General features: G+C 37.1%; 3 protein-coding genes across 4 annotated transcripts; 2 read left to right on the plus strand and 1 right to left on the minus strand.

The window, feature by feature from the left end:
* The first annotated feature begins 121 nt into the window (after nucleotides 1–121).
* LOC137729444 (heat stress transcription factor A-1b) lies at nucleotides 122–4,299 on the plus strand. Its single transcript, XM_068468390.2, has 3 exons — nucleotides 122–510; nucleotides 2,155–3,477; nucleotides 3,928–4,299. Exons 1-2 carry the CDS (start codon nucleotides 262–264, stop codon nucleotides 3,430–3,432), a joined length of 1,527 nt encoding a protein of 508 aa, XP_068324491.2. The 5' UTR covers nucleotides 122–261; the 3' UTR covers nucleotides 3,433–3,477; nucleotides 3,928–4,299.
* A 10-nt stretch (nucleotides 4,300–4,309) lies between these two features.
* On the plus strand, nucleotides 4,310–6,871 carry LOC137728419 (RNA methyltransferase family protein). The gene is made up of 3 exons (XM_068467212.2): nucleotides 4,310–5,839; nucleotides 6,030–6,275; nucleotides 6,555–6,871. Exons 1-3 carry the CDS (start codon nucleotides 5,144–5,146, stop codon nucleotides 6,684–6,686), a joined length of 1,074 nt encoding a protein of 357 aa, XP_068323313.2. The 5' UTR covers nucleotides 4,310–5,143; the 3' UTR covers nucleotides 6,687–6,871.
* Nucleotides 6,872–6,971: 100 nt separating this feature from the next.
* LOC137729197 (uncharacterized) lies at nucleotides 6,972–14,206 on the minus strand. 2 transcript variants are annotated; one of them, XM_068468055.2, is made up of 10 exons: nucleotides 13,888–14,206; nucleotides 13,138–13,786; nucleotides 11,717–11,846; nucleotides 9,711–10,198; nucleotides 9,400–9,480; nucleotides 9,169–9,273; nucleotides 8,698–8,811; nucleotides 8,488–8,571; nucleotides 7,999–8,070; nucleotides 6,972–7,627 (listed from the first exon to the last, which is right to left on the minus strand). In XM_068468055.2, the coding sequence occupies exons 2-10, from the start codon at nucleotides 13,456–13,458 to the stop codon at nucleotides 7,361–7,363; spliced, it is 1,662 nt and encodes a 553-aa protein (XP_068324156.2). In that variant the 5' UTR covers nucleotides 13,459–13,786; nucleotides 13,888–14,206; the 3' UTR covers nucleotides 6,972–7,360. The 2 variants fall into 2 exon arrangements, with proteins under 2 accessions (XP_068324156.2, XP_068324155.2); XM_068468054.2 differs by having other exon boundaries at nucleotides 13,138–14,206.
* Between the last annotated feature and the right edge of the window lie 1,768 nt (nucleotides 14,207–15,974).

Below are 15,974 nucleotides of genomic sequence, written 5' to 3' on the forward strand. Positions count from 1 at the left end.
AAAATACAAATTTAAAATTCATCAAGCAATTCAAAATGCGCTCACCTCCATAGCCCCAAATTTACCGCAAGGCGCCAACGCATAGCAAAACTATTTAAATGTAAATCCACCCGATTTCCATGTACATAATTGGACTTGCGTGCGCTGTCGTCACCCAAACTTGCCGCGAGTTCCCACCATCCCCTTATCACTCATCATCCCCTGCAATCTAGGGCTTCCCCTCCCACTCTCTCTCTCTAAATACAATTCTCCCAAACACTGATGCAAACAACCATGGAGAGAGTCGAAGACGTGGCGTCGGTGTTCAACTCTGCCAACACTCCTCCTCCGCCGTTTCTGAACAAAACCTACGACATGGTGGATGACCCCTCCACCGACACCGTCGTCTCCTGGAGCAAAAGCAACAACAGCTTCGTCGTCTGGAACGTCCCCGAGTTCTCCAGGGACCTCCTGCCCAAGTATTTCAAGCACAACAACTTCTCTAGCTTCGTCAGGCAGTTGAATACTTATGTGGGTATTTCTTCCCTTTCCTGAATTTTCATTCTTTTGCGCTTTTCCTGCATTTGATTGTTGTTTTCTGGGTGATTCCGATCGGAACTGTGAAATTTGGAGTGGTTACGCGTGATCAATGCTTTATTAGGTTTTGCAGTTGTTATTTTGGCGAAAGGGTTATCGAATTGGAGGCTGTAAATAAGTAAATTATGAAGATAAGTTATGCATATGCGGATTTATATCACACGATTTAAGCCATTGTTGTTGAATTGAATTCTTTGTCATTCACTGGGTTCCTTTAGGTCCAAGGCGATCACTGTGTCATGTAATTGAGTCGAAAATATTTCAATTTGTTTTGTTTTGTTCTGAACCAGGTGAAAACCTAGAAGGAAAAAGGACGTTAAGAGGTCAGAACTATATTGAGATTAAAAAATTAAGCCGACTACTTATGTGCATTGCATTACTCATTAATTTACAGTTGATGAAGATATTTTCTGTATAAAGTAAGACCGTGGAGATTTTTTGTTCTAATGAATCCATTTTGTATAAAGTGGAATGAAAATTTTCTTAGACATTTCCTGGTAATGTCCCAAAATTCCCATCTTATCTTGACGAAAGAAAGTTTTTGGCCCTTGCAGTTCCTTAAAAACCTGGTGATAGGCATTGTGATTTTTTAAGGCGAGTATTTGATCTTTCTACATGTCAATCTAGTTGCTGATTTAATAGTCTGACTTGTGGAAACTGTTTCTCAGTACAAGGACGATATAGTTATATGGCATAATACAAAATGTAATGATACGTGTTGTCTGAACTCTTACAGATGACAGGTATCAAGTAGTGATCCAGTTTTGGTAAATACTTATTGGCATTGTTAATAAAAACTAGCGGGGTGTAGTATTTCAAATGAACGGGTATGTGCACGTGAGGTTTGTTCCTGTCCTCTTCTCTTACTTCTAGAGGTTTTAAAATTGAACAAGTTGAGATGCATTGAGAATTACTCTAATCAGGTGTCCGTTCTTAACAGAAAACTTGTATGTATGTTTTTATGTATATAATATATGTAAATATGCTTACTGGTGAATATGTCATCAAAATTGTATGTATATAATATCTGTATATATATATATGTATTTTTTTATGTGGATATGTCATGTGTGTTTGTAGAATTACTCTAATCAGGTGTCCGTTCTTAACTGAAAACTTGTTTCTTAGTTGTTAAATTAGATTGAACAAGTTGAGATGTATTGAGATGCATTCTCAGTGCCGGTTTTTTATTTTTTATTTTTTATTGCCTTTGATTTTCTTTTTTTAGACAAAAGTCCCTGAACATTCTGCAATCACTTATCCTCCACTGTTTGGTATAGTTATTCTCCTATTGTCACTTGTTACTAGTAAGGGGAGAAGTTCTACTTGATAGTAAAAGAGTAGAAAAAGAGGCAAAAGCTAAGGAGTTGCTCTGCAGCATTTGGCTGTTGGAGGTTGGAAACCATAACTACGAGTATGTGAATGGTGCTTGTTACCTAAGACAAGATCATGAGATGAGAGAATCTGGCTGTCTTATGCTCCAAAATAAATTTTAGTTTATGTTGTATGTAAAACTTGTAACTGACTCTATTTTCATCATACAGAATTAGTATTTTTGTTTTTGCATTCAATTTGCAGGGTTTTAGAAAGGTTGATCCAGACCGATGGGAATTTGCAAATGAAGGGTTTCTAAGAGGCCAAAAACACCTTTTGAAGACCGTAAGCAGGCGAAAACCAGCTCATGTACAGAATCATCAACAACAACCACCTCAAGTGCAGAGCTCTCAGGTTGGGGCATGTGTAGATGTGGGAAATCCTGGGCTGGAGGAAGAGGTCGAAAGTCTTAAAAGAGATAAGAACAGTCTTATGCAGGAACTTGTTAGGCTGAGGCAGCAACAGCAAGCAACAGAAAATCAGTTGCATAATGTTGGGCAACGTATGCAGGGAATGGAGCAACGGCAGCAGCAAATGATGTCTTTCCTTGCAAAGGCTATGCATAATCCCGGATTTTTATCCCAGCTTGTACAGCATCAAAATGAAAATAATAGGCTCATCACTGGAAGCAATAAGAAAAGGAGACTCCCAAGGCAAGAAGATGAAATTTTAGTTGGGAACCTTGGCAGCAAAGTTCTTGATGGACAAATGGTGAAGTACCAGCCTTCAATGAATGAAGCAGCAAAAGCCATGCTGCGGCAGATCTTGAAGATGAATACATCTCCTAAGCTGGAACCATCAATGATCAATCCTGATGCTTTCCTAATTGATAATGTTCCTTCCAATGCAACAGATAGCATGAACACCTCTAGTCGGATTTTAGGGGTGACCCTTTCAGAGGTTCCACCAATTTCTGCAGAGTGTGATATGCCCGAAGAGTCTAGATTTCCTGTCAGTTGTCATTCTACAGGCATTTCTGAGGTCCAGTCTTCTCCTTTCGCGGTTTCCAACTCTGTTAAAGAAACTCAAGTTTTGGAAGAGAACATGCTTAATTTCCAACAAGATCCAGTTATCCCTGAACTAACTCGAATGCAAGGTATCGTTCCAGAAAGCAATGTGGAAATCCCCAATGCAAACTTCATCAACTCAGAGACTGGGAATGCAGGATACATGGGCATGTCAGCAGGTTTAGATGACAGACTGCCTACAGATATTGACCCATTTTCTCCTGAGCCTGATGCAGAAACCTTGCCAGATGGGGTCTCTAGCCTTCCAAGCATTAATGATATCTTCTGGGAACAATTTCTTACAGCGAGCCCACTGCCTGGTGACACAGACGAAATTAGTTTGAGTTCTGATGATGGAGTGACCGTGAATCAGGACTTGCAGTTGGGGAAGGAGAATGGATGGGACAAGAGTCAACATATGAATTACATCACTGAACAAATGCAGCTTCTCGCATCAGGGAGCAGAATTGGTTGATCTTATCTTCCCAATTGTATATACATGCTTCTTGCTGATCAAGAGGTAAATTTACAATCCACCATTTACCGTTGTGAATAGTTACCACCCTCAGTATCTACCAAACTAAAGTCAGTCAAATACATACGACTGATCTTAAAGATGAAAACATATGTGGTCTTGCATGGATAACTTTTGACTTTAGAACTTATGTCTTCACCCATGCATCACTGTATGTAATAATAGTTGTATTACTTACTCCTCAACACAGAGAAATTAGCTTAAATAGCAATATTGGTTTCCAACTTGTATGAGGGAGGATGGTCATGCAATACTTCTGCATGCTACTATTTTCAAATCCCAGTCTAGTGAGGATTCTTCATTTTTTGAGCTTCGACGGAACATCTGATGTTATCCTTAGAACTGTTTTTCACTAGATCTGTTAGCAATTCAATTATGCTGCAGGAATATTACTCTTGAGTTTCCAATTTTGCAATGTTTATGATTTTTGCACAGGTTGATGTTGTGCCCTGATGAGCAGGAAAATCTCGTATCCAAAGACTACTGATCACCTAGGATCCAACTTTAAGAAACTCTTATCCGCCGTGTTATTTATGGATTACCGGTATTTCGTGTTGCATTTTTGTCCAAGACCTTTTTTGTGCGTATGCAGTGAAGTTCATCGGTCAATCCTGTTTCGGGTCAGAAGCAAGGAGGTTGTGTGGTTGTTACTAATTAAGCATGGAGCTTTTCTTCTTGTTTATTTGCATGCTTGTATGTTATGTGCCCCTTTTGAGGTGGGTTTACAATGCATGCACAAAACTATATGGAAATTGAGCTTAATGCTAACGGCAGGTTGAATCAAAATAAAATGTTGGATTCCGGTTACGGATTGTTCATGTGTTACTAATCATAGAGGAATTAAAATTGAAAAGTCAGAATTTCAACTAACTTTTGATTTTGGAGGAATTTTACTTTTGAAAGCGAGGTGGTATTTTGATTTCAGGAGAAGCGTGCTATCGAGAATTCATTATTTTACTTGCACTCGCATTATTTTTTAAACTTCTTACATCACTTTAATCCAAGAAAATGAAATTTCGACATGTTCGGGTTCCTTGGAATTTTTTCAAGCCGCAAGCGCATTTTAGTATTCAAATTGGTTTTCATTTGGATTATGCATAAATTTGCTTATTAACTTATGTTAAACCGATATTATTTCTACTTAAAACTTCAATGGAAATCTGAATTTTGACCTTCATCATCAAACTCTTCAATTTGATTATTTTGATTCTAGATTTTTTTTTTTTTTTTTTTAATGCAACGATACATTTCTAGTAAATGGATGGAGAAATGAATTGGTATCCAACAATCAATCACAAGATTTTAACTAAAACATTTAATGTACAAGTTGTTATTGACATTCTGAAAAAGTCAGCATGCGTTATTTAAGACTATGTCATTTATGTAATTCATGTCAATATTTCTATTTCAGCAAATAGGGTTTGTAATGTTTCTATAATAGCTAATTTCTCAAAAAAAAAATTATACAAAAAGATATTTGACAAAAAAAAATTGTACAAAAATATAAAAACTCTATTTTCTTTTTCTTCTATTTCTTCTTCTTCTTCTTCTTCTTCAAAAAAAAAAAAAAAAAAAAAAAAAAAAAAAAAAGAAGATGATAAAACCCCAACAGGCTTTTTGGAGGGTAATTTGAGAGAGACATGAACAAACGATGAAGCTAAGCTTCAGTCCAAGACTCTCACCGTTTCTTAAACCCTCTCTTTTCACAAACCTCCACCGCTCCGTTTGCTCTGCTTCTTCAATAGCACCACCACCCACCACCCCAAAACCCCAAACCCCTCTGTTTCTGCGACCGCCCACCCACTCTGCCACCACCTCCGACCTCCAAAAATGGCACGACTGGGCCAACACCCTCGCTTCCTCTGTTGGGTCAACGTTCGTGGACTTGGACAACGGTCCGGACTCGACCCTTTTGCGCAGAGAGCTCAAATGGCTCATGGAGGACGCAATCGAAGAAACCAAAAACGTCGATAACAATGACGGAAGCGTTAGGCTAAGGGTCGAAATTGAGGAGCTTTATATGTTGTGGAAGCAGAGGGTTGAGGAGAGGAGACCTTTTCAGTATGTTGTCGGGTGCGAGCATTGGAGGGACTTGGTGTTGTGTGTTGAAGAAGGGGTTTTGATTCCGAGGCCAGAGACTGAGCTCATTGTTGATTTGGTGGGGGATGTGGTTTTGGGGAATGAGGGGTTGAGGGAGGGGTTGTGGGCTGATTTGGGCACGGGGAGTGGTGCGATTGCGATTGGGATTGCAAGGGTTTTGGGGAGTGGTGGGAGAGTCATTGCTACCGATTTGAGTCCCACGGCAGTTGGGGTTGCAGCTTTTAATGTGCAGAGGTATGGTTTGCAGGTTAGTGTTTAACCGATAACTCGCGAGATTTTGTCTATGTACTAGCAAAGATTTGAACCTTCATCCCGATTGCCAAATAACTTGACGATGGAAGTTCCAAATATTTGAACTTTCGTCTCTTTTTTATACCACTTTTCGAAGTTTTCTATTTGTTTGTGTGCTCAAGATCCAATTTTGATGTGCCAATCAGGATATAGTGGAGCTAAGGCAAGGATCTTGGTTTGGACCGTTAAAGGATGTGGAAGGTAAACTCTCAGGTTTTGTAAGTAATCCACCCTACATACCAAGTGACAATATCGCGGGGCTACAAGCTGAAGTTGGACGACATGAACCAAGAGTTGCATTGGACGGCGGTGTCAATGGCATGGATGATCTTTTACATCTTTGCAAAGGGGCTGCTTTTATGTTGAAACCCGGTGGATTCTTTGCTTTCGAGGTATCTATTTTAGCGTTTGCTAAATGTTAAAATCAACATAGACGGTTAGTAACTAAGTATGCCATAAATTGTGTAATCTCGGCTTCAGTTCCCGTCCATTCCTCGTTTTGCTACAACTTTAGAGAGTAAAAATGAGGTCTTAGTGAAAGCAACACTGGTGTTTCCAAATTGCGACTACAAGGTGCCTCGCGGGAATGACATCGTGTTGTGCATTTACTGTTTTCGATTAGCTTGTAATTGATCTAATCTCTCTTCCCCTTCTATCTTATGATGTTGCAGACAAACGGCGAGGAGCAGTGCAAGTACCTCGTAGAGTACATGGAAAACGATGCTGGAGGCAGCTTTTGTAATTTGAACATAGTTGCCGATTTTGCTGGTATTAATAGATTTGTTACTGGATTCCGAAGGTGAGCGATATGAAGTAAGATCTCTTACTCCCACCTGGAATCCGAGTCGCCCGTTCTTTTACACTTAATTTTGTGAGTTCCAGGTTTCTTTACATTGCTAACACAATCTCCCTATATGTTTGACATTGATTTGGATTGTTTTGTTCTTGGTGGAGCCAATAAAACGATGATGTATTTAGAACGGAGAAAGTCATGTTTACTTGCTTGAACGGAGAAAGTCGCCAACTGAAGAAGTTACGGAAAGCAAAACATCGGAGTAACTCCATTACGCATTCCATCAAAGTAACACTTTTAAGTAAACGAGAAATTTTATTGACAAGACAAATATGTACAAAAAGAGGAACAGTGTGTGGTGGCTTTTCATCCGTTAGGTAGAACACATTGAGATTGAGTAACATGCCAAATGCGATTGAAAGTATTGGGTTAAACTAAATGTGCAACAAGAGCAACAGAAACCTGAGCATTGATGCCTGAAATCGGGCCCTTACCCTTTTGAGTCGTGATACAACGCGTGTCGATCTTTGATCTTAATTTTCAAGACGCCACACCATTCCCGTCTTCTTTGTTGAGCACCAACCTTCGTTTGGTGATACAAGCGACCTATCAATCAGTATCTTGACAAATCATTTGCTCTTTCTTGAGATGGGAAGATCTTCCTGCATAGCCCTCTTAAGCTGTTCAGCATGACGTTCTTCGCGATTGCCTCTTCACTCTCTGGGGCAACTTGAACGGACTCCAGGTCTTTCGGCGTTTAGAGGTCTCACAAAATAGGCCAGAGGCCAGAGCTTGCTGAAGCCAAACCTCAAATTCTTCTTCATCTTCATCCATCATTTCAGCATCCAAATCCCACGGGAATCTACTTGAGTTGGATCTTTGAGTTTTCTCCAAACCAACCATGTTAACGTGGAAGCTAGGCCGATGAGTGTTGGGCCTGCATGCCATTCCCTGCATGGAACAAGTTGAAGATAAGATATTAACCTCATTTTTCCCCCTGGCACAAAGAGATGCACACACCAAGAACATAATAATGGATCAAGGGCACTTGTTCACTAAGTCCGAGGAACAATTAAGTCTTTCCAATATAGTGTCTTCTGTGTTACAAAGGTTCAGCAGGATGTCTGCCAGATAAAAGGGTCCGTTTGCTCAAATTTGACTACTTTCCGGATCAAGTTTTAAAATAAGAAAGATACTTTAGAGGTAATTTGCCTGATTTATTGCACAGTTCCACCGCCTTATAGGGTGCTATACATGCAGAGACTGTAGAACAAGGATAAGCTTGCGGAACTTACATATTATATTTTGATTAAAACCATTACCTGACAAATAGCCCATTCAGACACATCAAAGATTTTGCTCTCAGCACAGACAAAGGCCCGTGGTATTTCCACCTAAATGAAAGAAAAAAACAAGATCCAACAAAAATCATGAGGGATGCTTAAATGTACATTCCTGCAATAAGGGAAATGATTCAACTTGACAAATCATGCATATCGGTATTGTATGAAGATATTAACATGCATTATAGAAACAAACAGGAAAAGCACGTGAAAATCACGAGAGGCCTTGAAGCAGGCTCTCATCCCTGAAAGTCACGAGAGCACCATTTAAACATTTGATTCAAAACTTCTAACTCTCAAATCATTTCCTACCTCCCTTTATTTATATAGTAATTTCTGCAGTTCTGACATGTAACTTACACTTAAGTGAAAAATTGTTTTGTTGTTTAACACATTGCTAAATGCAAGTGAGGACAGCAGAACTATTTGCATAGGGTGAAAAAACACAAAAAGTACTGTGTAAAATACCTTATGTGGCCTATTAAAGACTAGAGATCCTTTGTACTCAACCCATCCATCTCCATCCTTTGCTTGGTGATATTGACAGCAATCCTAATATCCAACGGATCCAATAAATCAGATACATACACCAATGAAGCCAAAAAAATGAGAAATGTAACATATTTGACACTGCAATTAGTTAAAAAGAACACTAACTAATAGAGAATAATGTCAGACCTGACACCATCTAGCCTTGGACTTGCTTCTGTTTGTGCATACCCATATATGCGAATTTCCACACTTAGTGCACTGTATACGTCTCGACTCTTCAGAGTAATAATCTGGACCATCCTGCTTATACACAATTGAACAAGGGTTACATAAAAATATCAGTAAATTGACTCAGAAAAATGACCGAAGGAAATACAGATTTATCATTGGGAAAGATGATGCGTAATTACAAAGCAGACTGCTATAAATAAAAGATAACTTCTACCGCATTGAATAGTTGATATAAATTGGAAATTGCGTGCCATAGAAAATGTAATCAATATATTATGAATTCGCAATTACTAAGACAACATATAAATTATAACTCATCTCGTATCTATATTTATTGATGACCTCCATCAAAATGACAATCAGATAAATCTCAGGAAAGTGCATGACACCAAACAACTGAATCTACAATCAAAGAACATAGCTCACCTGATGTGAAGTGCCACAGGACTTCTGGCACACACTCTTAGTCTTGGATTCTTCCTTTCGCAACTGCTCATCATAGTCTCTCTTCTTTGTGGGATCAGAGAGAACCTAAAAATGCGTCGTTGTGAGAGGCACATACAGAATCACAATGAAGACATTATTTAGGTCTTATAATTCTCATTTAAGACATACAACGATTACTATACAACTCAAAAAACAAGTCTCTATAATTACCTCATATGCACATTGAAGTCTCTTAAACGATTCACTCGCTAATGCAATTCCCATATTTTTATCAGGATGCACGAGCATCGCCTGTACAAGAGATAATCACGACTTCGTCATCTATAATATAACTCAACTGCACATCAGATTCTCAAAGTCGTATTCAGCCACTAATGCTACCACTTTTTTGTCAAAAGTCAAATCACAATAAAGTAGTTCCTCTACTTCACATAAATAATTTCACAAGTCGTACTTAGAATGAGAGGGAAAAAGAGAAAATTCCCATTAATGAAACAGAAGAAAGGAAAGGTAATATCCACCTTTTTCCGGTATTCTTTTTTCAATATTGCTGCATCAACTTTTTTGTGGCGGGGAAATCCTAGTGCTTCATAATGATCAATACTGTCTAAAATCTTTTTCATCTCATCATCTGAACTTATTTCCTCTTTGACCACCTTAATAGGGAAAGATTCTTCTTTTTCATTTATAACAGCCGAGGTACTTGGCGTGCTAGATGAGTTACATGAGTGCAGCTTTTCAGATTGATCAGTAGGAATAGAGTATTCACATTCCCCAGAAAAATCATCCTCCACAACTGTTTCTGATTGCTTTTGCTCTTCAAAGTGTGTGCTTTCACTCACTTTATCACACCATTGGAGCATATAACTTAATGCATCATTAGAGATGAATGCAAGGTTTATTGAGATAACTACACCATGCCATCCCACTTGAACTTTGACACAATAAATAGCATATACAGTTGCCATCAAGACCAGCAACCGTGCATGATTTAGGGAGAACAAATAACCTGCATTTGTAATACAGTTTTTAGTATTTTTAACATCAATAGAAAAGCCACAATATATCAGAATGCTGATCCACTTATATGACCTCTATATGCTTACGGCTTGTTTGGTATCCTATCTGAAATTTTTTATAATTTCTCAAAACATTTCTTAAGAATTTTTCTTCAAAGCAATTTTCTTTAAGACTCAAAAACTTATTTGGTATGCGATTTAAAAATTTTAAATTTTACAACTTAAACTGAACAAAAAGATCCAAAAAGAGGGGGTTGAGAGAGAAAGAGGAGGAAAGAAAGTAAGAGATGACTGGAGGAAAGAAAAAAATGTGAGAGGATCGGAGGGGATAGAGAGGAAGAGGAGTGAGAGAATGAACCGAGAGAATGAAGAGAGCGGATTAGAGGAGAAACTAAAAGGTAAAAAAAAAAAAAAAAAAAAAAAGAGAAGGGGGAGAGAGAGAGATTTGGAGTGAGAGGAGGGAGGAGGGAGAGAAAAGAAAGGAGTGAGTTTAAGTTTAAAAACTCATTTTTTGTGTTTTTAGATCATAGACTATATTTTTGAGTTAGTCTTGAGTTCAGTTTTTGAAAATAGTCCTACCAAACAAGTTTTTAAGGCCTAAAACTTGAAAATTGTTTGAGTTTAAAAAGTTGAATTCAAGTAGAGTACCAAACAGGCTCTTAAGTCTTGGAACTTTTCCCCAAGATTGTTTAGGACAAAACTGCCCACACATGAGGACACTTATTAAATGGAGGAAATAGCAAAACACGAGATACATGTCCTAAACAAGAATATGAGAGCTTTAAGGTTGTCTTCTTTGTTTCAGGCCTTGTGCCTCACCTCTGCTAACTTACCTTCCCCACTATGACAATCACGGGTATCTATATGTATATCATTAGCCACCTACTAAGCATCGTGAGAACATCAAGGAACAAGTCATATCAGCATTATCAATCTTTTAACCTACTAAGCATTGTGAGAACATCAAGGAACAAATCATATCAGCATTATCAATCTCTCACTATGTTAAAAGAGAGTTAACTGTCAAAATTCTAGTTAATTCACATATCCTCTATTCAATTTGAAAAACTAAGAACAGTTCGTCAACAATTTCTCTAATAAAATAAATAATCAGAGTTAAAAACTTTTTCTATGATAATGTGTTTTGGTATGATGATTTCTAAGATAAATTATAATTTTCTAGGTTGATGCAGTCAGAAGGTTAAAATACCTCTCATTTCTTGAGTTATTCCTAGCTATCATATTGAATGGTAAATCATTCCAACAGATTGCAGCACGGCTGCTAAAGTCAACTATGGATGGCAGAACTGTTTTTGTTCTTTTTGTCTTTTAGGTACCTATTCATGCACAGTATCCAATGAGTGGTGCATAAGCACCCTTGCAAATCTCATATAGCATAAATAACGGCAACATGGGTAGAGTGAAAACAATAATAGCCACATAAGAAGGCAAAAGAATAATGTACTGCATCAAGTTATAATACAGGTTTCACAAAAAAATTAGCATACCTCCAACGATAAATAAGATTCCCGTTATCCAAAAGTTAGCATACATCCATAAAATCAGAATACCGAAGATCCCTACAATAAAAAGTCCTGGAGTGTAACCCAAGTACTGGACAGCAGCACCAGCAGCTCCCTGAGATATTGGACCCAACTGTAAGTTTCAGTTTATTCTGTAGCAATGTAAATAATAACATTTGAGTAAAGTAAATATATCACTACGCATGTTCGAGCTGCAAAAAATCCACTACTGTTATCTCATAGCTATCCATTATTCCAAGTTATGTCACCATGCATTAAGTAATTCTAAGAAAAGAACACTATGAAGGTTCCACAAAGTTACGAAAAAATCCACTACTGTCATCTCATGGCTATCCATTATTCTAAATTATGTCACCCTGCATCAAATAATTCTAGGAAAAGAACACTATGAAGGTTCCACAAAGTTACGAAAAAATCCAGTACTGTCATCTCATGGCTATCCATTATTCTAAATTATGTCACCCTGCATCAAGTGATTATAGGAAAAGAACACTATGAAGGTTCCACAAAGTTACAAAACTAATCCTATGAACAAGTACTATATATGCTGTTATCGAAAGTAAGGTGTGGCATTGGTCTCTACAGTATGAAAACTTTCTAGATTATTTGTTAGACTTTTGATATATACTTTCTTTTGTGTATTTTTTCCATTTAAGACCCTATTCTGGCAACCTTAAGTATTTTCTACTAGGTCTTCAATGAAACAACCTAAAACTTGAAATATTCAGTTCACAGTAGATCTGGAACCTGAATTCTTAGACCAAGCTTCTGCAAGTCTACATACCCAACAACCTTGATATTTACTTGTCCTGGTTGACCTCATGAGCAAACATCCACCAGTATTGCAGCCTATCCTTTTAAAATCTTCTCCAGAAAAACCTAAGCTCTAAAGTTGCACACAAACTTTCCATAAGATTATCACACACACACACACACACACACACACAGAGGCACGCACACATATACTCATAGAACAATTAGAAGTTATAAATTGAATTTCTTAAAACTGTTCAAATTTTTAAAGAAATTAAACTAGTCAGCTTTTTAATAACTGGGTTTCTGTTAAAACCCCAACACTATTTCAAGGATCCACATAAACCGCGCTCCCAATTTCGGACCACCTACTGCTTTCTAAGATGTCAACTATGGGGCATATGTCACATCATAAACTGTCCATCCGAAAACATTACTGTAAGCTACCCTTATAAGAATCTTTCAGATCTTTATAACCAGCTATAACCTTAAAGGATTTATGGATCTAATGTTGTTGCATCTCACGTTCTCATCCAATAGTCAAATCAAATGACTATAATAGAAGACGAAGCATCGAAAAAAACAACAATTAAATGCTCAGGAGTAAAAAAGGAAATACCAAGGAAACATACCATACTAAGAAGTACACAAACCACGCAAGAAATTGAAGTCAGACTGAGAAAGCAACTCCACATTATAAGGAGCAAAGCCGCAGAACCCAACCCGATACAGGATCGAAAGCCTCTTACAACGCAGTTCCACCAATAAATCAACAACAGGATCAACAGCCTCCCTGTCCAGGCGCACCCACTGCAAACCGTCGGCCAATGCCGCTCTACAAACATCCCGATTTTATCTCCACACCCACCCATCGCAGTTCGAAATCGGGAATACATATGTTTCTGTGACTGCAGCCATTTCCAAGCTTGTCTAAACAACCCTATATCCTCCATCACTACAAATATGAGCTTATGGGTTCAGCAGAGAAGCAGATTATCGCCCTATACAAACCCTGCTATCTATAACCATAGATTCGAAGCCGAAATTGGTAAGAACCCAAACCCCGAGATGCTAAATCATCAATGAAGTCCATAGAACCGAGAGCAACCCAAATCCTGATCCGCAAAAATATCAAGCTGGAAAGGGGAAAAACCAGCTGAAATTCACGGGTTTGGAGCGCGATCTAGAATCCCCAACCACCCCAACAAAAACCAACAAGTAAATTCAATCACGTTCTTCTTTCAGTGAGTCAGTCAGCTCTCGTATTGCTTCACATGCAAGCTTCCAATAAATAAAGCAACAATAAAAACCAGGCATTCAAAAGCTAAAAAGCACGGATAGAAAATTCGCAAATATTCCGCTTTATTGAAATAATGTCTCACTAGCTTTTCAGACGCGAATATCTGTGTCTATGAAAACCAACAGCAAGTAGTCCCAGCTCACAGACCAAAAATAGAAGCTTTTGCTGCTGCTGCATCAGTTGCTTCCGGAACAAAGTGAAACGCAGAACTGTGGCTATGGCGGAAACCCACAGAGAGAGGGGGGGGGGGGTTGATTTAACCACCAACAGGGGAGAGGAGGGGGTTGGAGCCTTAAAGGCGTAGGCTTTAGGGGATTCGGAGGGAGAGGGGTAGAGAGAGGAGGGAGAGATAAACCCTAGCCTTTTGCAGGCATTGCTCGTGAAAAAGAGAGTTTGAAAAGTGTGGAAAGGTGTAGAAAGAGGGGAGAGAGAGAGAGAGAGAGAGAGAGAGAGGAAGGAGAGAGAAGAGGGGAGAGAGAAGGAGAAGAGATTCCTGATACTTTGTGTTGTGTCACCTTTGTCACTTTGTGGCCTTATGTCTTGCCTCCTCTCTCGTTCTCTCACATTTTGTGACCTTTTTTGTCTTTTTAACCTTATAAAAAATTAATATAAAATATTATCGTAACTTAATTATAAACATTCAAGTCAAAAGAGAGAAAATGCGAGAGTCAGGAAAGAAGATGATCCTTCTCCCTCTTTTTTATCATAACCATGACCCAATGGAACCCACTTGACACCACTGTTTTTTATTCCTCTAATGAAATAAATAAAAATATTATTCTTAATATTTATTTGTATTATCTTTTTAAAAGAAATAAGACACACATACATTGATGGACCTTTTCTGTACTAGAGAGATGATACAAGTGATTGTACACATAAATAGTAAGTGTAGCATTACTTAAAAATAAAATAAAAAGAAATATAATTTTTTTCTGTATGATCAGTTTTTTCAAAATGGGTGGTTCACACACTTATTTTTATTTCGCCATACTCTTTATTAATTTCTGTCTTTTAATTTTTTTCAATTTATTCAATTTGATAATCGAAATTAAGAAGGTATGTAGAAAGCACAAAAAGATATGCTTGTATAGCATTACCCTTCATAATATCATTAATATTTAATTTTCTTTTGGTTATTTTTTATTGTTGTGTTATGGATATGTGATCGATATTTACTTTAAAGGGTACTATGATTGGGGTCTAAATTTGAGCTTTTGTTAGATCCAGTCCAATTTTTCTATTTTCAACTTTAATTACCCTTCAGAATATTGTTAATATATATATTTTTTTTTTTGGTTATTTTTTTTTTTTTGTGGATATGTGATTGATATTTACTTTTAAGGGGTACTATGATTGAGGTCTCAAAATTTGAGCTTTTGTTAGATGTAGTCCAATTTTTCTATTTTCAACTTTAATTAAATTTTTTTGATATATGCATCTATACACAATTTTTTTATTTGAATACTTAAATATGAAAATCCAACCACTTTCATGAAAAATAGTTAAAAGAAAATTTATGCCATCATATGTGATCATATACCATAGGTGGATAAAATACATCTAATCTGTGATAAAGTTATCCACGAAAATAAATAAAAATTAATCTATCTATCATTCATGAAAATAGTTCAAAGAAATTATCTTCTATACATTTTTAAATTCATACTAGTTATGTGTTGATATGTATAATATCTACAACATAGATTAGTTAACACAATTAACTTGTGAGAGTAGAAAAATTGAGATAGGAATTAGAAACAAGAAAAAAGAAAAACAATTTTTAAATCTATAAAAACCTATAAATAAAAGATCATATTTAAAACAATTTAATAAAAAAATATAAGAAAAAAACTGATGTAACGGATCTAATCCAACAAAATGAACTAGATCAAATCATTCACAAAATTCGACTAGATCAGGTTTACTCTTACTTTTTATTTATTTAATCAGTTTCAAAAATAATCAAATTGATTTCTTATCGTTTTATCCAATTGATTTCTTATCATGAGTTTAAAATTTGGTGGCAACTGAAAGAATCAAAATACACAGTTGCTTTTGGCTAAATAATTGTACATCGTAATCTCTATATTCAATGGGAAGTTAGGAACCAACCAAAAATTGTACCACATTCAATGGCTAACAAGTTGTAGGTGATGAATTATATTG

The sequence above is a fragment of the Pyrus communis genome, chromosome 10, assembly GCF_041283825.1.
Source record: "Pyrus communis isolate YQ-2024b chromosome 10, ASM4128382v1, whole genome shotgun sequence".
Lineage (NCBI taxonomy): Eukaryota > Viridiplantae > Streptophyta > Magnoliopsida > Rosales > Rosaceae > Pyrus > Pyrus communis.